Source organism: Tiliqua scincoides, chromosome 1, assembly GCF_035046505.1.
Source record: "Tiliqua scincoides isolate rTilSci1 chromosome 1, rTilSci1.hap2, whole genome shotgun sequence".
Lineage (NCBI taxonomy): Eukaryota > Metazoa > Chordata > Lepidosauria > Squamata > Scincidae > Tiliqua > Tiliqua scincoides.
In genome coordinates this window covers 311,387,020-311,403,551 of record NC_089821.1, presented here as the reverse complement: position 1 = coordinate 311,403,551, position 16,532 = coordinate 311,387,020, and the positions used below count along the sequence as shown (strand labels likewise).

Genomic DNA, 16,532 nt, shown 5'->3' with positions numbered 1-16,532 from the left:
GTGCTTTTAGTTTGCAGCCGACCCCCTGATTAAAATATATTCTCTCTGGTGAAGTGGATCCTGACACTTCACCAGCTACAGTTTTAATGGTTTTAAATCAGGAACGTTGGACAGCCTTCTCTAAAAGGGATTACTTCATTGTGCACCTCCGAATCTTCAGTAACATGTTTGTGTTCAGTAGCAGGTACTATGGGTGGATGAGTGCCTGGGGAAAGGGCTGCTTCCTTCTGAAAAACAGATTGATCTACAAACCAAAGCGTGCAGCTCTAAAAAGAAAAATTATCATCTGTTGCTGTAGAGCAGCATCCTCTCAATTCTTTCCTTTCTTTTTTGAATTTTTTTGAAATGTTTTTATAATTTTTCCCCTATTTTATCACTTGCAAAAGGACTGAATGTACCCTGCCTTGGCACACATGTTCTGTACTTCCTGTGAGCAAGGAAGGAAGCAGCTGTCTTCCTGGATTTAGGGTGACCCTAATAGTCCTTTCACCCTGTTGAGCTTATCGGGGAGGCGGGGGGGGGCAGAGGAATGTCCCAGAAATCCAGGCTTTAGTGTGAAAGGGGGCAGAAGAAAGCAAAAGAAGGAAAGCCTCTTCTGCACCATTTTGCAACCGTAGCTGTGAGAATGGCAATGAACCACCAGATTGTAAACGTCTGTCAGAAGCGCTTACAGTAGCACTCTGAATGTGGGGATTACTTTATTAAACATGGGGATTCAGAGTTCTGTTGCCTCTGCATATTTTAAAACGATGTCCAAATCAGCTCTTGTTCTTGCAGTAATTGTACCAAGCCAATTAAAGGCTGACTCTGACATTAATTTAAATGTACTGTTGGGCTCCACATTCTTTGTCAGAACTCTGGTCTTGGGTGGTTGTTTTTTCATATTTATTTTAAATATAGGAAATCTGAAATGAGTGATATTGAGCTTCTGGCGTGTTTAAAATAACATTCAAATTGTATCACAGCATTTGTTGTTACCCCCTCACTGCATTCTGTGACATGTTTCATTCCTGCCAGCCACTCCCTTCTTTGACACACATTCTCCATGCTGGCCTTATCCTTCAGCTCCAGTGTGAACCATAGTTACCGCTGACCAGGCCCTCCCCTAAATCAGGGTTTGAAATTGGTTAGCAAGCCCTTGTTAACAGTGACTCTGATTAGCCTGGACAACTATTCACAACAGTACCAATGTTCCAGGGATGGGAACTCAAGTCGGGCGACTTGGACTCAAGTTGTGAAAATGCACTTTTTTGCTGACTTGTGAGTCGCGTTCATGGAAGGCTCGGACAAACACTTGAGCCAAGACTCCCTGACTCGGTACTCGTCCCCACACATGCAGACTTGAGTCTGCCTGTGTCTGGACGTGCTTGCTTACTGTTTTGTGTTATGAAAGACCTTGTGGGGCCAGCATTTAGACCAAGCAAGCAGCAGGAAAGTTCCAGCCGGGAGGCAGGGAAGGGTTAATGCATCCGAGCAGGAGGCAGGATTGAGCCTTTTGCCCATCTCTGATAGGAAGGAAGGAACCAATGATCACTGGACAAAGGATGTGGAAAATCAGTGGGATACAGCAATCCTGGGCTATAAACTCTACAGGAGGGACAGGGAGGGGCTTGTTGGAGGTGTGGTGGCCGTTGATGTTAAGGAAGGGATAGAATCCAGCAAAGTAGAGATTGAAGGTGAGTCCGACTCCACCATAGAATCTCTGTGGGTTAAATTACCAGGCCTGAGGAGCGATGTAATACTGGGTGCGTTCTATCGCCCTCCAGACCAGAAATCGGAAGGGGACCTTGAAATGAGGAAACAGATCAGAGAGGTGACAAGGAGGGACAGGGTTGTAATCATGGGGGACTTCAATTATCCTCATATTGACTGGGTCAATTTGTGTTCTGGTCACGAAAAGGAGACCAGATTCCTTGACATGCTAAATGATTGTGCCTTAGAGCAGCTAGTCATGGAGCCCACCAGAGGACAGGTGACTCTGGACACTGGACCGAGGAGACCTTGGGCAGATACCGCTGCCCGAACAACCCCTACTGACCAAGGAATTAAGTCAGATAGAGGTTAAAAGAGAATATGTTTCAGACCTCCTTGATAAATTAAAGATCAATAAGTCCACCCAAGAGTTATTAAGGAATTGAAGAATGAAGTTGCTGATCTCTTGACTAAAATATGCAACTTGTCCCTCAAAATAGCCACGGTGCCAAAAGATTGGAGGATAGCAAATGTCACGCCTATTTTTAAAAAGGGAAAGAGGGGGGACCCTGGAAACTATAGGCCGGTCAGCCTAACATCTATACCGGGTAAGATGGTGGAATGCCTCATCAAAGATAGGATCTCAAAACACATAGATGAACAGGCCTTGCTGAGGGAGAATCAGCATGGCTTCTGTAAGGGTAAGTCTTGCCTCACAAACCTTATAGAATTCTTTGAAAAGGTCAACAGGCATGTGGATGCAGGAGAACCCGTGGACATTATATATCTGGACTTTCAGAAGGCGTTTGACACGGTCCCTCACCAAAGGCTACTGAAAAAACTCCACAATCAGGGAATTAGAGGACAGGTCCTCTCATGGATTGAGAACTGGTTGAAGACCAGGAAACAGAAAGTGGGTGTCAATGGGCAATTTTCACAATGGAGAGAGGTGAAAAGCGGTGTGCCCCAAGGATCTGTCCTGGGACTGGTGCTTTTCAACCTCTTCATAAATGACCTGGAGACAGGGGTGAGCAGTGAGGTGGCAAAGTTTGCAGATGACACCAAACATTTCTGAGTGGTGCAGACCAGAAGTGATAGTGAGGAGCTCCAGAAGGATCTCTCCAGACTGGCAGAATAGGCAGCAAAATGGCAGAAGCGCTTCAATGTCGGTAAGTGTAAAGTCATGCACATTGACAAAAAATCAGAACTTTAGATATAGGCTGATGGGTTCTGAGCTGTTTGTGACAGATCCGGAGAGAGATCTTGGGGTGGTGGTGGACAAAGTGCGGCGGCAGTGAACAAGGCCAATTCTATGCTTGGGATCATTAGAAAAGGTATTGAGAACAAAACGGCTAATATTATAATGCCGTTGCACAAATTGATGGTAAGGCCACACCTGGAGTATTGTGTCCTGTTCTGGTCACCACATCTCAAAAAAGACATAGTGGAAACGGAAAAGGTGCAAAAGAGAGCGACTAAGATGATTACTGGGCTGGGGCACCTTCCTTATGAGGAAAGGCTACGGCGTTTGGGCCTCTTCGGACTAGAAAAGAGACGCATGAGGGGGGACATGATTGAGACATACAAAATTATGCAGGGGATGGACAGAGTGGATAGAGAGATGCTCTTTACACTCTCACATAACACCAGAACCAGGGGACATCCACTAAAATTGAGTGTTGGGAGGGTTAGGACAGACAAAAGAAAATATTTCTTTACTCAGCGTGTGATTGGTCTGTGGAACTCCTTGCCACAGGAAGTGGTGATGGCGTCTGGCCTGGACGCCTTTAAAAGGGGATTGGAAAAGTTTCTGGAGGAAAAATCCATTTCGGGTTACAAGCCATGATGCGTATGTTCAACCTCCTGATTTTAGAAATGGGCTATGTCAGAATGTCAGATGCAAGGGAGGGCACCAGGATGCAGGTCTCTTGTTATCTGGTGTGCTCCCTGGGGCATTTGGTGGGCCACTGTGAAAAGCGGAAGCTGGACTAGATGCTGGACTAGTCCAGGAAGCTGGACTACATGGGCCTATGGCCTGATCTAGTGGGGCTGTTCTTATGTATGTTCTTATGATGGGCATTGATATTTTCTTTGACTGAGTAAAAACAGAAGGTGGAGCCAAAGAGGTTCTTGCCCTATGATTGACTGCAGAAGCCCAGGGAGGGCGAAGGAGGTGGGAGTGGACTCTCTTGCCCATCTCTGAAAGAATCAGTGGTCATTGGACAAAGGATGGATGTCTGATATTTTCTTGACTGAGGGAGGACAGAAGGAGGATCGACTGCAGAAGCCCAGGGAGGGAGGTTTTCCCCCCTGGAGGAATGAAGGGAGAAGGCAGGGTGGGGGAGGCAGTTCCTAACCATCCGGAGAAATTCGTGGAATGGCTCCAGCTGGCTCATTGAATGACTGGCTGCAATGGGACTACTTCTTAGAGCTGCAAAGGATCCTGGTAAGCCCTGTAGCTGCTGTGTGTGACCCTCCTCCCTCTTCCTGCTTCTGTCTCCAGTCTCACACAGTCTCTCCCACCCCTTCCTGCCTTGTTTGCATCAGGAGAGTGTTTAAAGTTAACTCACTCACATCAGCAGCAGTCCTATTTTTTTCCATGGCGGGCTTTTTAAAGGGGGCAACCTGATTCATGTCCTTTAGAGTCGCGAAAGTGTGACTTGACAACTTGGAAAGTGCCCCTGTTATGACTCGTTTTCTAGTTGAATTGGAGGGAAGCGGTGACTCCAGACTCGACTCAAGCCAATCCAAGGTGGACTTTCCCATCCCTGCAGTGTACTACTGCAGTACACCTACAGAATAATCCTATGTGTATGTCTACTCAGAAGTAAGCCTCATTGTGCCCAATGGGGCTTATTCTCAGGAAAGTGTGTAGGATTACCACCTCAGTCCCCTACAGAACTTATGGAGAAGTGAAATTCCGAAGGTCCCTATGGAACTTAAGAACATAAGAGCTCCACTGGATCAGGCCAGAGGTAAAAGTGCTGGCGCAGCTGTCCGTAACTTGGATATCTGTGAGCATATGTGCCTCAAATAATGTGAGGGATACATTCCCCAAAGTAGAGGGCTGTGTGAAACAGCAGAATTGGAGACATCTTTGATCTAGTGGGCAGGAAATAGTTGCTGATGCACTGTTCCCATTGGTTAGAATGGCTGTCAGTCACACTGGGCAAAGAGTACTGTACTTTGCGCCCAAGATAAGAGGCTGGGAGAAGGTGACTGTGTTCCTGGGGCTTGCTCCCAATCTCTTAACCATGTGTAAAAGTTTGCTCCAATTGCACTTTCATTGTTTCAGTGTTATTCAGTATGAATATAAGATAAAGCAGTGATTTTCAACCTTTTTCATCTCATGACACACTGACAAGGCACTAAAATTGTCAAGGCACACCATTAGGTTTCTGACTATTGTCAAGACACACCATGCTGCTAGTGAGAGGCTCACATCCCCCATTGGCCCTACTAATAAGTGAACTCCCCCAAATTCCTGTGGCACACCCATGAACCACTCGCGGCACACCAATTTGCCATGGCACAGTGGTTGAAAATGGCTGAGATAAAGAATAGGAAAGCGCTCTGTAAATGGAAAAGTTTTGTATCAGCCCATCTCAAATTTGCAGTGTTGCAAATTGCTTAGTTGTGGGCCACCATGTTTGCTTACCTTACAGTCACCAATATCCATCAGGGAAGTGGAGACTTTCCACAAAGTGGGAGGTCCATGTGGTAAGAATATTGTATTGTGCAGTGCAGCTGCCACTTTGACCACCTGCCACCCAGATGCCAGTTGGGCAGCCTCACTCATAGGGGGCCATAATGGAAGACTCAGTTATGAATGGTTGGGAATGGACTGCCAAAGGTTTCAGAATTGATGCACCTGCCCAGCAGCATTAACTCACCATATAATTTATTTTATGGAAGGACATCTGTCTGTCTCTTGGTAAAAATTCATAAGCAATTTGCATACTGTAAAAAGAGACTGTTGATAGATACATTTGAAAACTGTGATTTGTTTTACTTAAAAGTAAGCCCATTATGTTCAGTAAGGCTGTAATCCTATCAAACAACACCTCTACCCATCAATAATAAAAGCAAAAAGAAACAGCACAGCAACCAATTATAAGAAGAGCCCGGCTGGATCAGGCCAAAGGCCCATCTAGTCCAGCTTCCTGTATTACACAGTGGCCCACCAAATGCCCCAGGGAGCACACAAGACAACAGGCACTACCTGCGCCCTGGTGCCCTCCCCTGCATCTGGCAATCAGAGGCAGCCTGCCTCTAAAACCAAGAGCTTGCACATACCTACTATGAACTGTAACCCGTAATGAACTTCTCCTCCAGAAATTTGTCCAATCCCCTCCTAAAGGCATCCAGGCAAGATGCCATATCTACTTCTTGTGGCAAAGAGTTCCACAAACCAACCACACACTGGGTAAAGAAATATTTTCTTCTGTCTGTCCTAACTCTCCCAACACTCAGCTTTTGTGGATGTCCCCTGGTTCTGGTGTTACATGAGAGGGAAAAGATCGTCTCTCTATCCACTCCACATAATCCAATTCCACATAATGGTCAAAAAAGACAACAGTTTATTTTCAAAAGTCAACTTTTTTTTTTTTTTTTTTAAGATTTTACCCTTTTTCGACTATACTGGTAAAAAGTGTCTTTGCTGGCCTTTGGAAAGTTAGCTAGGAAGATGAAATCTGAATCTTTCTTGTTGACCATGACAAGAAGCTGCTACAGAGAAAGGCCTACTTCTAGTGGAGGCTAATTTAGCTGCCTTGTAGATGGGAGTGGGAGAGGTGCTGCCTCAGATGATCTATTGCAGTGGTTCTCAAACTCTCTAGGAGTTTGAACTGCGCTTTAAGTTCTTGCGGTGGAGGGGGTGGCGGCAACGCAAGCACCAGAATTGTGTTGCTGGCAAGGGGCGCAGGAGCTTGCTTAGACTTACCAGGGACTGGAGCGGGCTCCTGGGGGTGCAGGGAGCCCAGCGCCAGCACCCCTCAGCAGCAGAAAGATTCTGGCAATTGCATTGCTGTTCCCCTGCTCTTAAAGGGTGCAGAGGCTAGGGCTCTCTGGCTGGGGCATCGCAATGCCCCAGTTTGAGAAGCGTTGATGTATTGGAGTGACTGTATGAGCGAAAGCATTCCCTGCAGCAACTGGGACCCAATTTATGTAGGGTTTTGATGATCAGAGCCTTTCTTTTTGTCCGAGTGTGTTGGTACAGCTGTGCTAGAATGGAATGCAGATGGAGTTGGGGTTTAATTTAACATTCACTGCTATTTGTTAAGGGAATGACCATCGTCATTTTCAGATAAACTATTTCCCTCTTGTTTTCATTGTGGTCTAGAGCAGGGGTGTCCAAAGTTTTTGGCAGGAGGGCCACATCATCTCTCTGACACTGTGTTGGGGGCCGCAGAAAAAAAGAATTAATTTACATTTAAAATTTGAATACATTTACATAAATGAATATATTAAAGATTAACTTATATGAATGAATGAAGGTCTTGCAATAGCTCAAGGCCTATAAAAGGCCTTGTACAAAGCAAGGCCAGCCTTTCCTTTGCTGCCGCTACTGCATCACAGACATGAAACAGCAAGCAGTGGAGGGAGCCCTCATCCCACAGCTCACGCAAGAGGTCAAACAGTTGCTCTCACGCTGATAGCAGTTGCGTTGGGCCAGTGTGGGCTCCAACAAATCTCCGGAGGGCCAGAGGCTTAATGGAGACTGGGGGCCCCCTGAGGGCCACATTGAGAGGCCTTAGGGGCCCAAGGCCCTAAAACCGGGGTTTGGGCACCCCTGGTTTAGAGGACAGGCCCAAAGTTTATTGCAGGTCACTGCTTATCTGTGAATCCTAGTTTGTGTCTCTGACCTATAGGCATAATTTGGAATTGCAGCAACACCAAGTGTTGTGCATTCTGTTTAAATGCCTCTCTATCTAACACGCTAATTTATGTCCCCCCTGCATTTTGCTTAAAACTGTTTTTTTGTTTGTTTGTTTTTTTCTAGGCCAGAAATGTGCACACTGGTGAATTGGCTGCGGTAAAAATAATCAAGTTAGAACCAGGTAAGCTCTTCCCTGTTTTGATGCAGGGCTTCTTTAACTGCCTATCATGTATGTACCCCACCTACCCTTCAAAGAGCTCAGGACAGGTTTCTCTTGATCCTGATGAAATCAGGCTGCTAAGAAGCATTGGTTGGCCCAATGACCCATAGTAAGTGCCAAGGCTGAGTGACTGTAATCCTGCCCCCAGGCTTATTTCAGCAGGCAACCAGGCTTTGAGGTTGACCAGGAGCGATTGTGTTGCGCCCAAGGCTACTCGGCTGAGCAGGGAGTTGAACCTGAGCCCCCCTCCCCCCTCCAGCCCTTCTACCACTGGCTCTCGGTTGCAACCAGGCCTTTTTTCCCCTGAAGCAACCGGACTTTTGTAGTTTCAGTCCATTGTATTCCTATGAAAAGAAGTTGAAGAGATCAGGTGCTTCAAGGCTTCCCACACTTGTTCAAAGCGCAGTTTACAATTTCAGCTTGTTCTCTATTTGGTGATATGCAGTAGGACTTGTGTAGGCAAGATACTGAAAATGGCCACAGCTATAGCTGAATTTGAGCCAGGACTAGTAGTAGAGCAGGGCCTCTTTCATTGCCAGCCCATCCATGAAGTGGCAGGGAGCAGCAAACAGGTTTGGGGTGTCCTTGACACTGAACTGCTGACACCTCTCCCCCCCCCCCAGCCTGCTGCGGACAGAGCTGTTCCAGTTCACCTCCCTACCCCATTCCCTCATTCCATCTCTGTGCTGTCCTTTTAAACAAAACCAGGAAGTATGGGACGCTGTGGAAGTGCCGCCAGGGCATTCCACACTTCCTGTTCTGTTTAAAGGGGTCTTGTGAGGAAGGAGGAAAGTAAAGGAGTAGGTGCCCAGATTGCCACGTTCTGCACATTTTTTGTGGGGGGAGGCAGCAATAGAATCTGCACCCACATCAAGTGGGGTTTGGGCTGAGGGTTGGTCTCAGGGCATGTACAGAGTGCCTCTTTCTCCCTGTTAAGTAATGAAAACTGTTTTACACGCATTTGCAGATCAGAAAACATGAGTATGAACTTCAGTTAACTAGACATAAGACCTGGGAAACTTTGTTTTAGGTTTAAACACATATGGTGTATGTATTTGTATACTGAATCTTTGAAGTTCTCTTTGAGAGGTGGGAGTCACAGTTTTCTCCTTGCATAAGAGAAGACTTGCTGGATCAGACCATCCTCTTTCCGATAGGGTTCAGCCCACCAGCAGGAGAGAGGAGCATATTTCTCCCCTGCTTTTGCTGCCCTGGAGCCGGTATTCAGAGACAGTTTGCTGCTGAACCCAGATACATCACATAGTCATAATGACCAGTAGCTACTGATAGACTGTGATTTTGTTTTACTGTGGGAGTCCTTGCAGCTATGCCTGTTGTTTGACTGATAGCCACTGAGCAGTCCCGCCCCCTACAGCTTTGTCTAACCTTTTCAAAAAAGACGTCATCAGCTCATCATGTAGCAGTGAATACTGTGGGTTAATTTTTTTGTTGTGCAGCAGGCAGTGCTAAGATAGAAAGGTTTGTGACAAAAAGGCAACCTGGAGCCTTGGTGGCTTCTCACATCAGCTGAGGCAGGCTTTTGCCATGATCAGCTATTATACTGTGGTAGGAACAGACTTCCTGTGAGGCAGGAAGTGTCACATTAGATGGACAGGCAGCACATAGCCTTCTTATAATTAATAAATTCTATGTAGTATAGTTTTAAATGTAATAATAATATAATGCTTAAATAAACCACATGAAATCCAAGTACAAGTGTTTTTATCTTTTATTTTGTCATGTCCTACATTTTTCTTGGATGTCCTACATCCTGGAAGAAGCCTACAGGGCCGCTAAATGCATCCAGAATGACTCTGTTTGGAGTCATTCAAACACAAAGGCAGGTGGGAAGACCCAGCATGCGTGCCTCTTTGCGTGGGCCCACACTTTGGGAAAGTCCTTCTGTTCTAAGTCCTTAAACGGTTTGGAACTTGGGTACCTTAAGTTAAGAGGAGCACCACTTGAGGAAATGTCTCCTTGCCCAATTAGGGCATATCAGATCCAGCTCTGTTCCTCTTTGTTATTAGAGCTCCAGTTGGCAGGGTCTTTTTTTGTTGTGGCCCTGCTCCTGGATCTCCCTGCTGAGTGAGGTCTACTTTGCTCATCTTTCCTGGTCTTTGTGCGGATTAGCAAAGACTTTTTTGTCAGCCATTTAATGTAACTTTGACAGAGGCTCCTTCTACTCTGCAGGAATCTTCTTAGGTTCTTATACTCTTGAATTTTGAGTAGAGGATTTGATTGACCTTTCCTACACACAACTCCCCCACACTCTCAGTCTGCCCTTCCTTCCAACCTCATTTTGCTGCATGTGGAGACCAGTACTGGTACTGAAACAGCCATGGCAAGGCGGTCACCTCAGTGAGGGGAAGCGGTGTGCGTGCAGCCTGTCCCTCCCCTCCAAGCCATTTTAGGCCAGAGTTCAGCACCACCAGTGTGTGCATGAGAGGGCAGGAGCTTGCACTCAGTATTGAGGATTGTGCAAGTTTCTGGAGGAAAAATCCATTACGGGTTACAAGCCATGATGTGTACGTGCAACCTCCTGATTTTAGAAATGGGCTATGTCAGATGCAAGGGAAGGCACCAGGATGCAGGTCTCTTGTTATCTGGTGTGCTCCCTGGGGCATTTGTTGGGCCGCTGTGAGATACAGGAAGCTGAACTAGATGGGCCTATGGCCTGATCCAGTGGGGCTGTTCTTATGATCTTATGCTTGAGAGCTCCCCCGCCCCTGATCCCCAAATATAGCAATCAGTTGTCTTTTGAGCCAGAAATGGGCCCATAAAACCCTCCCTGCACACACTTGATCTGTTGAATGTCCTGGATGTGCCCCAGGTCTTGGCTCGATTCCAGGTGAAGAAAACTGGTTTTGCAGGAGGAAAGTTTTGTATGTTTTGAATGTTTCTGCATCAGCCCAGCCAGGACCCCTGAAGAGCCGTGTCTTGTCTGTCTCCTGACAGTTTCCTTGCCAGCTCAGCTGACTTTTCTGTCTAGTATGTGAGCTGCTCCATTGGTTCTTGTTCAGCTTGAGGGCTGCAGCTGCCATTTAGGAGTTTCCAGGCCTGAGGTGGAGCCAGGACCACTGGCGGAGGCTTTGCCCCAGAGCTGTGGGTTGTGTGGAACAGAGAGACTGTCAGGAACTGGAGTTCTTTACACATGTGGCTCTGAACTTCTGTTTAGACCTGAAGAACCTGCAGTACCATGTATTTTAGAAAGGCCCCCTCTATGTAATAGAAACGCATCCCCTGTAATAATCCCACCCACTGAGATTATTTACACTTGGATGTGGTGTTACCCACTACAACAGCACCAAAACGTTTCAGAAACAAAGCAGGCCAATTCCTCCTGCCCCCGAGGAGCTTGCAATCTGTGCAGGCCCTGGAGAAACAAAGACGGCGGAAATGCATGTGCATGTATTTGAATCTTGGTTACAGTGAGGAAGGATTAAGGAAACAAGCCAAAATCCATGTGGAAACGACAGGTTGTGAGGAGGCCTTTGACACAGCATCAGCAAGATAGCATGTGTGGAGTCGAGGCAGCACAGAGGAGCTTCTGAGGGTGGAAGAGCCAGTTGCAGACTTGCCATAGAGTTCTGTGGGGCAAAAGCCCCGGGTGTGAGTCTCTAGGACCCTGCAGAAGCCTCTCTGAGGCTCCCGACGGGGGTGGAAACTGTGCTTCCGGTTTCCTGGAAGCACAGTTTATAGCACTGGGGAACTTCAGAGAGTTTTCCCTGACGCAGTCCAGGGTTGCACGAGGCTCTGTGAGCCTCAGGTGAGTGGGGGGGGGATTTTTGTGCAGGGGGTGGCGATAGCCCGCCATCACGGGGGATGAGCCATCACAGGCCTTTGCCCCAGGCACGGGGCTGTTGAGGTCCGCCGCTGGGAGGAGCAGTAGTCGGAGGCAGGTTCAGGGCACTTGTGCTGGTAGATAGAGAAGGCTGAGGCCAGTGAAGGAACCTGGGGAGGTGAACGAGAGAGGCAAATGTGTTGGGTAGCAGAACTTTGGCTAGAGGTGCTGGAACTGTGATGTGCAAGGGGAAGGCCAGAGAGAAAAGGCTGCAGCAGGCAAGACAGGAGAATGAACCTGAGTTAGAGCCAGAAGGGCAGGATGGCACAGAGGTACCCAGAGAAGTTAGTGATTTGGTGAGTGACTGAATGTGGGGTACAAAAGCAAGAGAGTGGAGGGTGCTGAGAACTGGCAGAATGGAACATGGAGAGGGGTTGAGGCCAGGAAGTCTAGAGTGCGTGGGGAGAGATGAGCGTTATTCACCAAAGATCAGACCCAGCAAGAAACTCTTGCAACACTATCCGAAGGTGCTCAGTATTGGACTTTGGCAAGTGGCAAGCAGGCAGGCAGCAGTTCATACTGCTGGGGAAGGAGCAGCTCCAGAGAGCCTCTTCATGGCATTTCCTTGCTTGTATGTCACTTAATGGGCAGGACCATTGAGAGTGGTCCCTCAGTGTATCCTGGAGAACGGAACAGAGCAGGGCATGCCCCATGAGGGAGGAGGGGGGTTTCTGAGGCAGATCAGCTTGGGAGCCTTCATGCAGGGGCAGTTGCCTAAGGAGAGGGTGAACACCTGCTCCCAGGCACTGCAAAGACTGTTTTGGCACCTGAAGGAGCTTGATGAGCAGGATTGGGACCAAGTGCCTGGCCCCTTCAGAAGTATGCAGGCCTGATCATAAAGGTGCTTTCAGACTGAATTCCTACCTGGCCCTTTCTAAAGCCCCCAGTTGCAATAGCCCAAGCTTGATGAGTTGGGACACTTAATAGTTTGCAAAGTGTAAAAGCCGACTTCCCTATACTTGTTGAGCAGACAAACCGGTGCAGCAGCTGCTGTCAAAAGGATATCTTCTGCCAAGGCCAGGTCTCCTTTTGCAGAAACCTTCATCTGGGGGAGGAGAGAACACTTAAAGTGCAGGGACTTATTGTCTGAGTAAATGCGTTGAAACAGGCTCGACAGTAGTGAATGGTGCTACACAGTGCCTATAGAACTAAACTCTTAATTAGGAAATCCCCTTTCCCCATCCCTGCACTTCGAATCTCTGCCCTGAGCTCACTACTTTGGGACGGGCAGAAGGCAGACCACAGTAGATCTGCAAGGGTTGCTAGTTTCACCAGTAGCCAGTAAAAGTAAAATGTGAGCTGTCTGTGATAGATCAGGAGAGTGATCTTGGGGTGGTGGTGTACAGGTCGATGAAAGTGTCGACTCAATGTGCGGCGGCAGTGAAGAAGGCCAATTCTATGCTTGGGATCATTAGAAAAGGTATTGAGATCAAAACCGCTAATATTATAATGCTCTTGTACAAATGGGTGGTAAGGCCACACCTGGAGTATTGTGTCCAGTTCTGGTCGCCGCATCTCAAAAAAGACATAGTGGAAATGGAAAAGGTGCAAAAGAGAGTGACTAAGATGATTACGGGGCTGGGGCACCTTCCTTATGAGGAAAGGCTACGGCGTTTGGGCCTCTTCAGCCTAGAAAAGAGACGTCTGAGGGGGGACATGATTGAGACATACAAAATTATGCAGGGGATGGACAGTGGATAGGGAGATGCTCTTTACACTCTCACACAACACCAGAACCAGGGGACATCCACTAAAATTGAGTGTTGGGAGAGTAAGGAGAAACAAAAGAAAATATTTCTTTACTCAGCGTGTAGTCGGTCTGTGGAACTCCTTGCCACAGGATGTGGTGACGGCATCTGGCCTGGATGCCTTTAAAAGGGGATTGGACAAGTTTCTGGAGGAAAAATCCATTACGGGTTACAAGCCATGATGTGCATGTGCAACCACCTGATTTTAGAAATGGGTTATGTCAGAATGCCAGATGCAAGGGAGGGCACCTGAATGAGGTCTCTTGTTATCTGGTGTGCTCCCTGGGGCATTTGGTGGGCTGCTGTGAGATACAGGAAGCTGGACTAGATGGGCCTATGGCCTGATCCAGTGGGACTGTTCTTATGTTCTTATGTCTGCCACAACTATCCTTGTGCTAATCATTCACCTCTGTGTTTCTCAGAGAAGCATTAATTGGTTGCCTTAAAACTGATCTTTGTGCAGCTTTGCTGACCAATTTTGGCATTTTCTGAATTTGTGTCCTTGATTTATAATAACTTCTATGTAGATTTGTACTTGTGTGTTACTCATCATGCGCTGCAGAAGGTAGCTAGACTCTGTTCCCTGAGCTGCCATTTTGAACATAAGAACATAACATAAGAACAGCCCCACTGGATCAGGCCATAGGCCCATCTAGTCCAGCTTCCTGTATCTCACAGCGGCCCACTAAATGCCCCAGGGAGCACACCAGATAACAAGAGACCTCATCCTGGTGCCCTCCCTTGCATCTGGCATTCTGACATAACCCATTTCTAAAATCAGGAGGTTGCGCATACACATCATGGCTTGTACCCCATAATGGATTTTTCCTCCAGAAACTTGTCCAATCCCCTTTTAAAGGCGTCTAGGGTAGACGCCAGCACCACATCCTGTGGCAAGGAGTTCCACAGACCAACCACACGCTGAGTAAAGAAATATTTTCTTTTGTCTGTCCTAACCCGCCCAACACTCAATTTTAGTGGATGTCCCCTGGTTCTGGTATTATGTGAGAGAGTAAAGAGCATCTCCCTATCCACTCTGTCCATCCCCTGCATAATTTTGTATGTCTCAATCATGTCCCCCCTCAGGCATCTCTTTTCTAGGCTGAAGAGGCCCAAACGCCGTAACCTTTCCTCATAAGGAAGGTGCCCCAGCCCCGTAATCATCTTAGTCGCTCTCTTTTGCACCTTTTCCATTTCCACTATGTCTTTTTTGCACCTGGTTTCAGTACTGTAACTGACCCTGAAAGCCTTACATTTGTCCATCCCTATGCTAGATGCCCTTTGGAAAGCTACTGTGTCTCAGCCTCCAAGAATAGGAGTGCTAGCCCACCTTACAGGGCTGCTGTAGGCGGGGGCAGCCCATCCTTTGTACCAACAGGTGCCAAACCCCAGTCTGCAGGCCAGATCCAGCGCCTGCCGCAATCCTTCCCCCAGGTGAACAGAGCTTACTGTTCTGCCGGGGGGCCTCTCCATTCTGCAGATCGCCCCCAACCTTCACAGCAGCCAGTGATAAATGCCCGGAAATACCATCGCAAACCATGCTGGATCAATAGACCCTAGAAGCGGCTGGCTACCAGGAAGGTTGGGGCGATCTGCATCAAAATAGAAGGTGGAACAGTAAGCTCCATCTGCGCCAGGAACACTTTTCCCAGCGCACAGCAGTCTCCACTTTGGAGACTGCTGCTTTAGGCAAGATTATGCAGGCTGCATAAGCAGGCAGATTTCAGGGTGGTGGTGGTGAGAGGGAAGCATATTTGGGGTGCCCTTCACCTAAGTGTGCTGCCACCACTGCCTCCTCTACTATTTCACAGATGCAACCTGCACTGATCTGCTTTCTGCCCACTAAAAATGAGCAGAAAGTGGATCATCTGCTTCCTTCCCCTGTTCCAGGCACAGTTTCTTCAAACAAGGAGGTCTTCTGGTTTGATATGCAGGTATCACGTAAACACAGGAGTGCCTGCACTTGCATCATCCCTTTGAATCATACCAGAAGTCCTACAGTTGAAGACGCCACATGAAGAGAACAGTGAGCAGCTTCTTGCTTGCTTGCTTGCAATTGGGCAGAAGTGGTGAACCCAAGGCAGCATCGGACAGCATTCCAGGTCATGCTACTTTCGTACTTTCATGCTATTTTCATGCAACGGGTTAACTCTGAACCAATGGAATTGCCTTCTACGGAGCCAGCCCACTGGTTCAGATTTCTCTTAATTGTCTGCATCATCAGTGACTCCAAAGCACCAGGGAACAGAACATTTTGGAGCTCTGCTGCCTCTGATAAAATAATTGGAGATGCCAGGGCCTGAACCTGGACTTTGTGTGCTTCTGTAAGCACTATGTGAATACACTGAATGGTTATTAAAACAACTTGAGAAAGGCCGACTGCATCCACTCAAAGGACCTGGTTTTGTGCATGTGACTGACATAATTAATTAGTGCTCTCTGAATTCCTTTACATGTGTCCTGAATTATCTAGCTGTTGGCTTGAGTTCAGCTCATAAAAGAGTTGGGCAGAAAAATCGCATTTTTTTCTTGCAAAGCAGTGGGCTCAGGGCCAAAAGATGGCGGGTGCTCAGTCTGAATCAGTGTCATTAACACTTTTGGATTACCTGGAACAGGACAAAGACACACAAATACATGGAAGAACCCATGAAGAAATTGCCACCTACTGAATCAACCCTTTATCCATCTAGCCCGTAATTGTCTGATATCACTGAAAGCTGCTCTCCAGGATCATGTTAGCCCTGAGGAATGGGGAGAAACCTGGAGTCATTTTTCATGCCAAAAGACTATGAGCTCAGTTACACTAACTGGGTCAGACCAGTAAGAACATAAGAACAGCCCCACTGGATCAGGCCATAGGCCCATCTAGTCCAGCTTCCTGTATCTCACAGCGGCCCACCAAATGCCCCAGGGAACACACCAGATAACAAGAGACCTCATCCTGGTGCCCTCCCTTGCATCTGGCCTTCTGACATAGCCCATTTCTAAAATCAGGAGGTTGCGCATACACATCATGGCTTGTAACCCATAATGGATTTTTCCTCCAGAAACTTGTCCAATCCCCTTTTAAAGGCGTCCAGGCCAGATGCCGTCACCACATCCTGTGGCAAGGAGTTCCACAGACCAACCACATGCTGAGTAAAGAAATATTTC

At 47.5% G+C, this 16,532-nt stretch overlaps 1 protein-coding gene across 1 annotated transcript in view; it reads left to right on the top strand.

Moving 5' to 3' along the window:
- The window catches only part of MAP4K5 (mitogen-activated protein kinase kinase kinase kinase 5), a 93,596-nt gene that overhangs the window by 23,183 nt on the left and 53,881 nt on the right, over positions 1-16,532 (top strand). Inside the window, exon 3 of the mRNA XM_066630313.1 lies at positions 7,694-7,751. Within this exon, the coding sequence (XP_066486410.1) occupies positions 7,694-7,751 (58 nt within the window). The remainder of the gene's footprint in view (positions 1-7,693; positions 7,752-16,532) is intronic.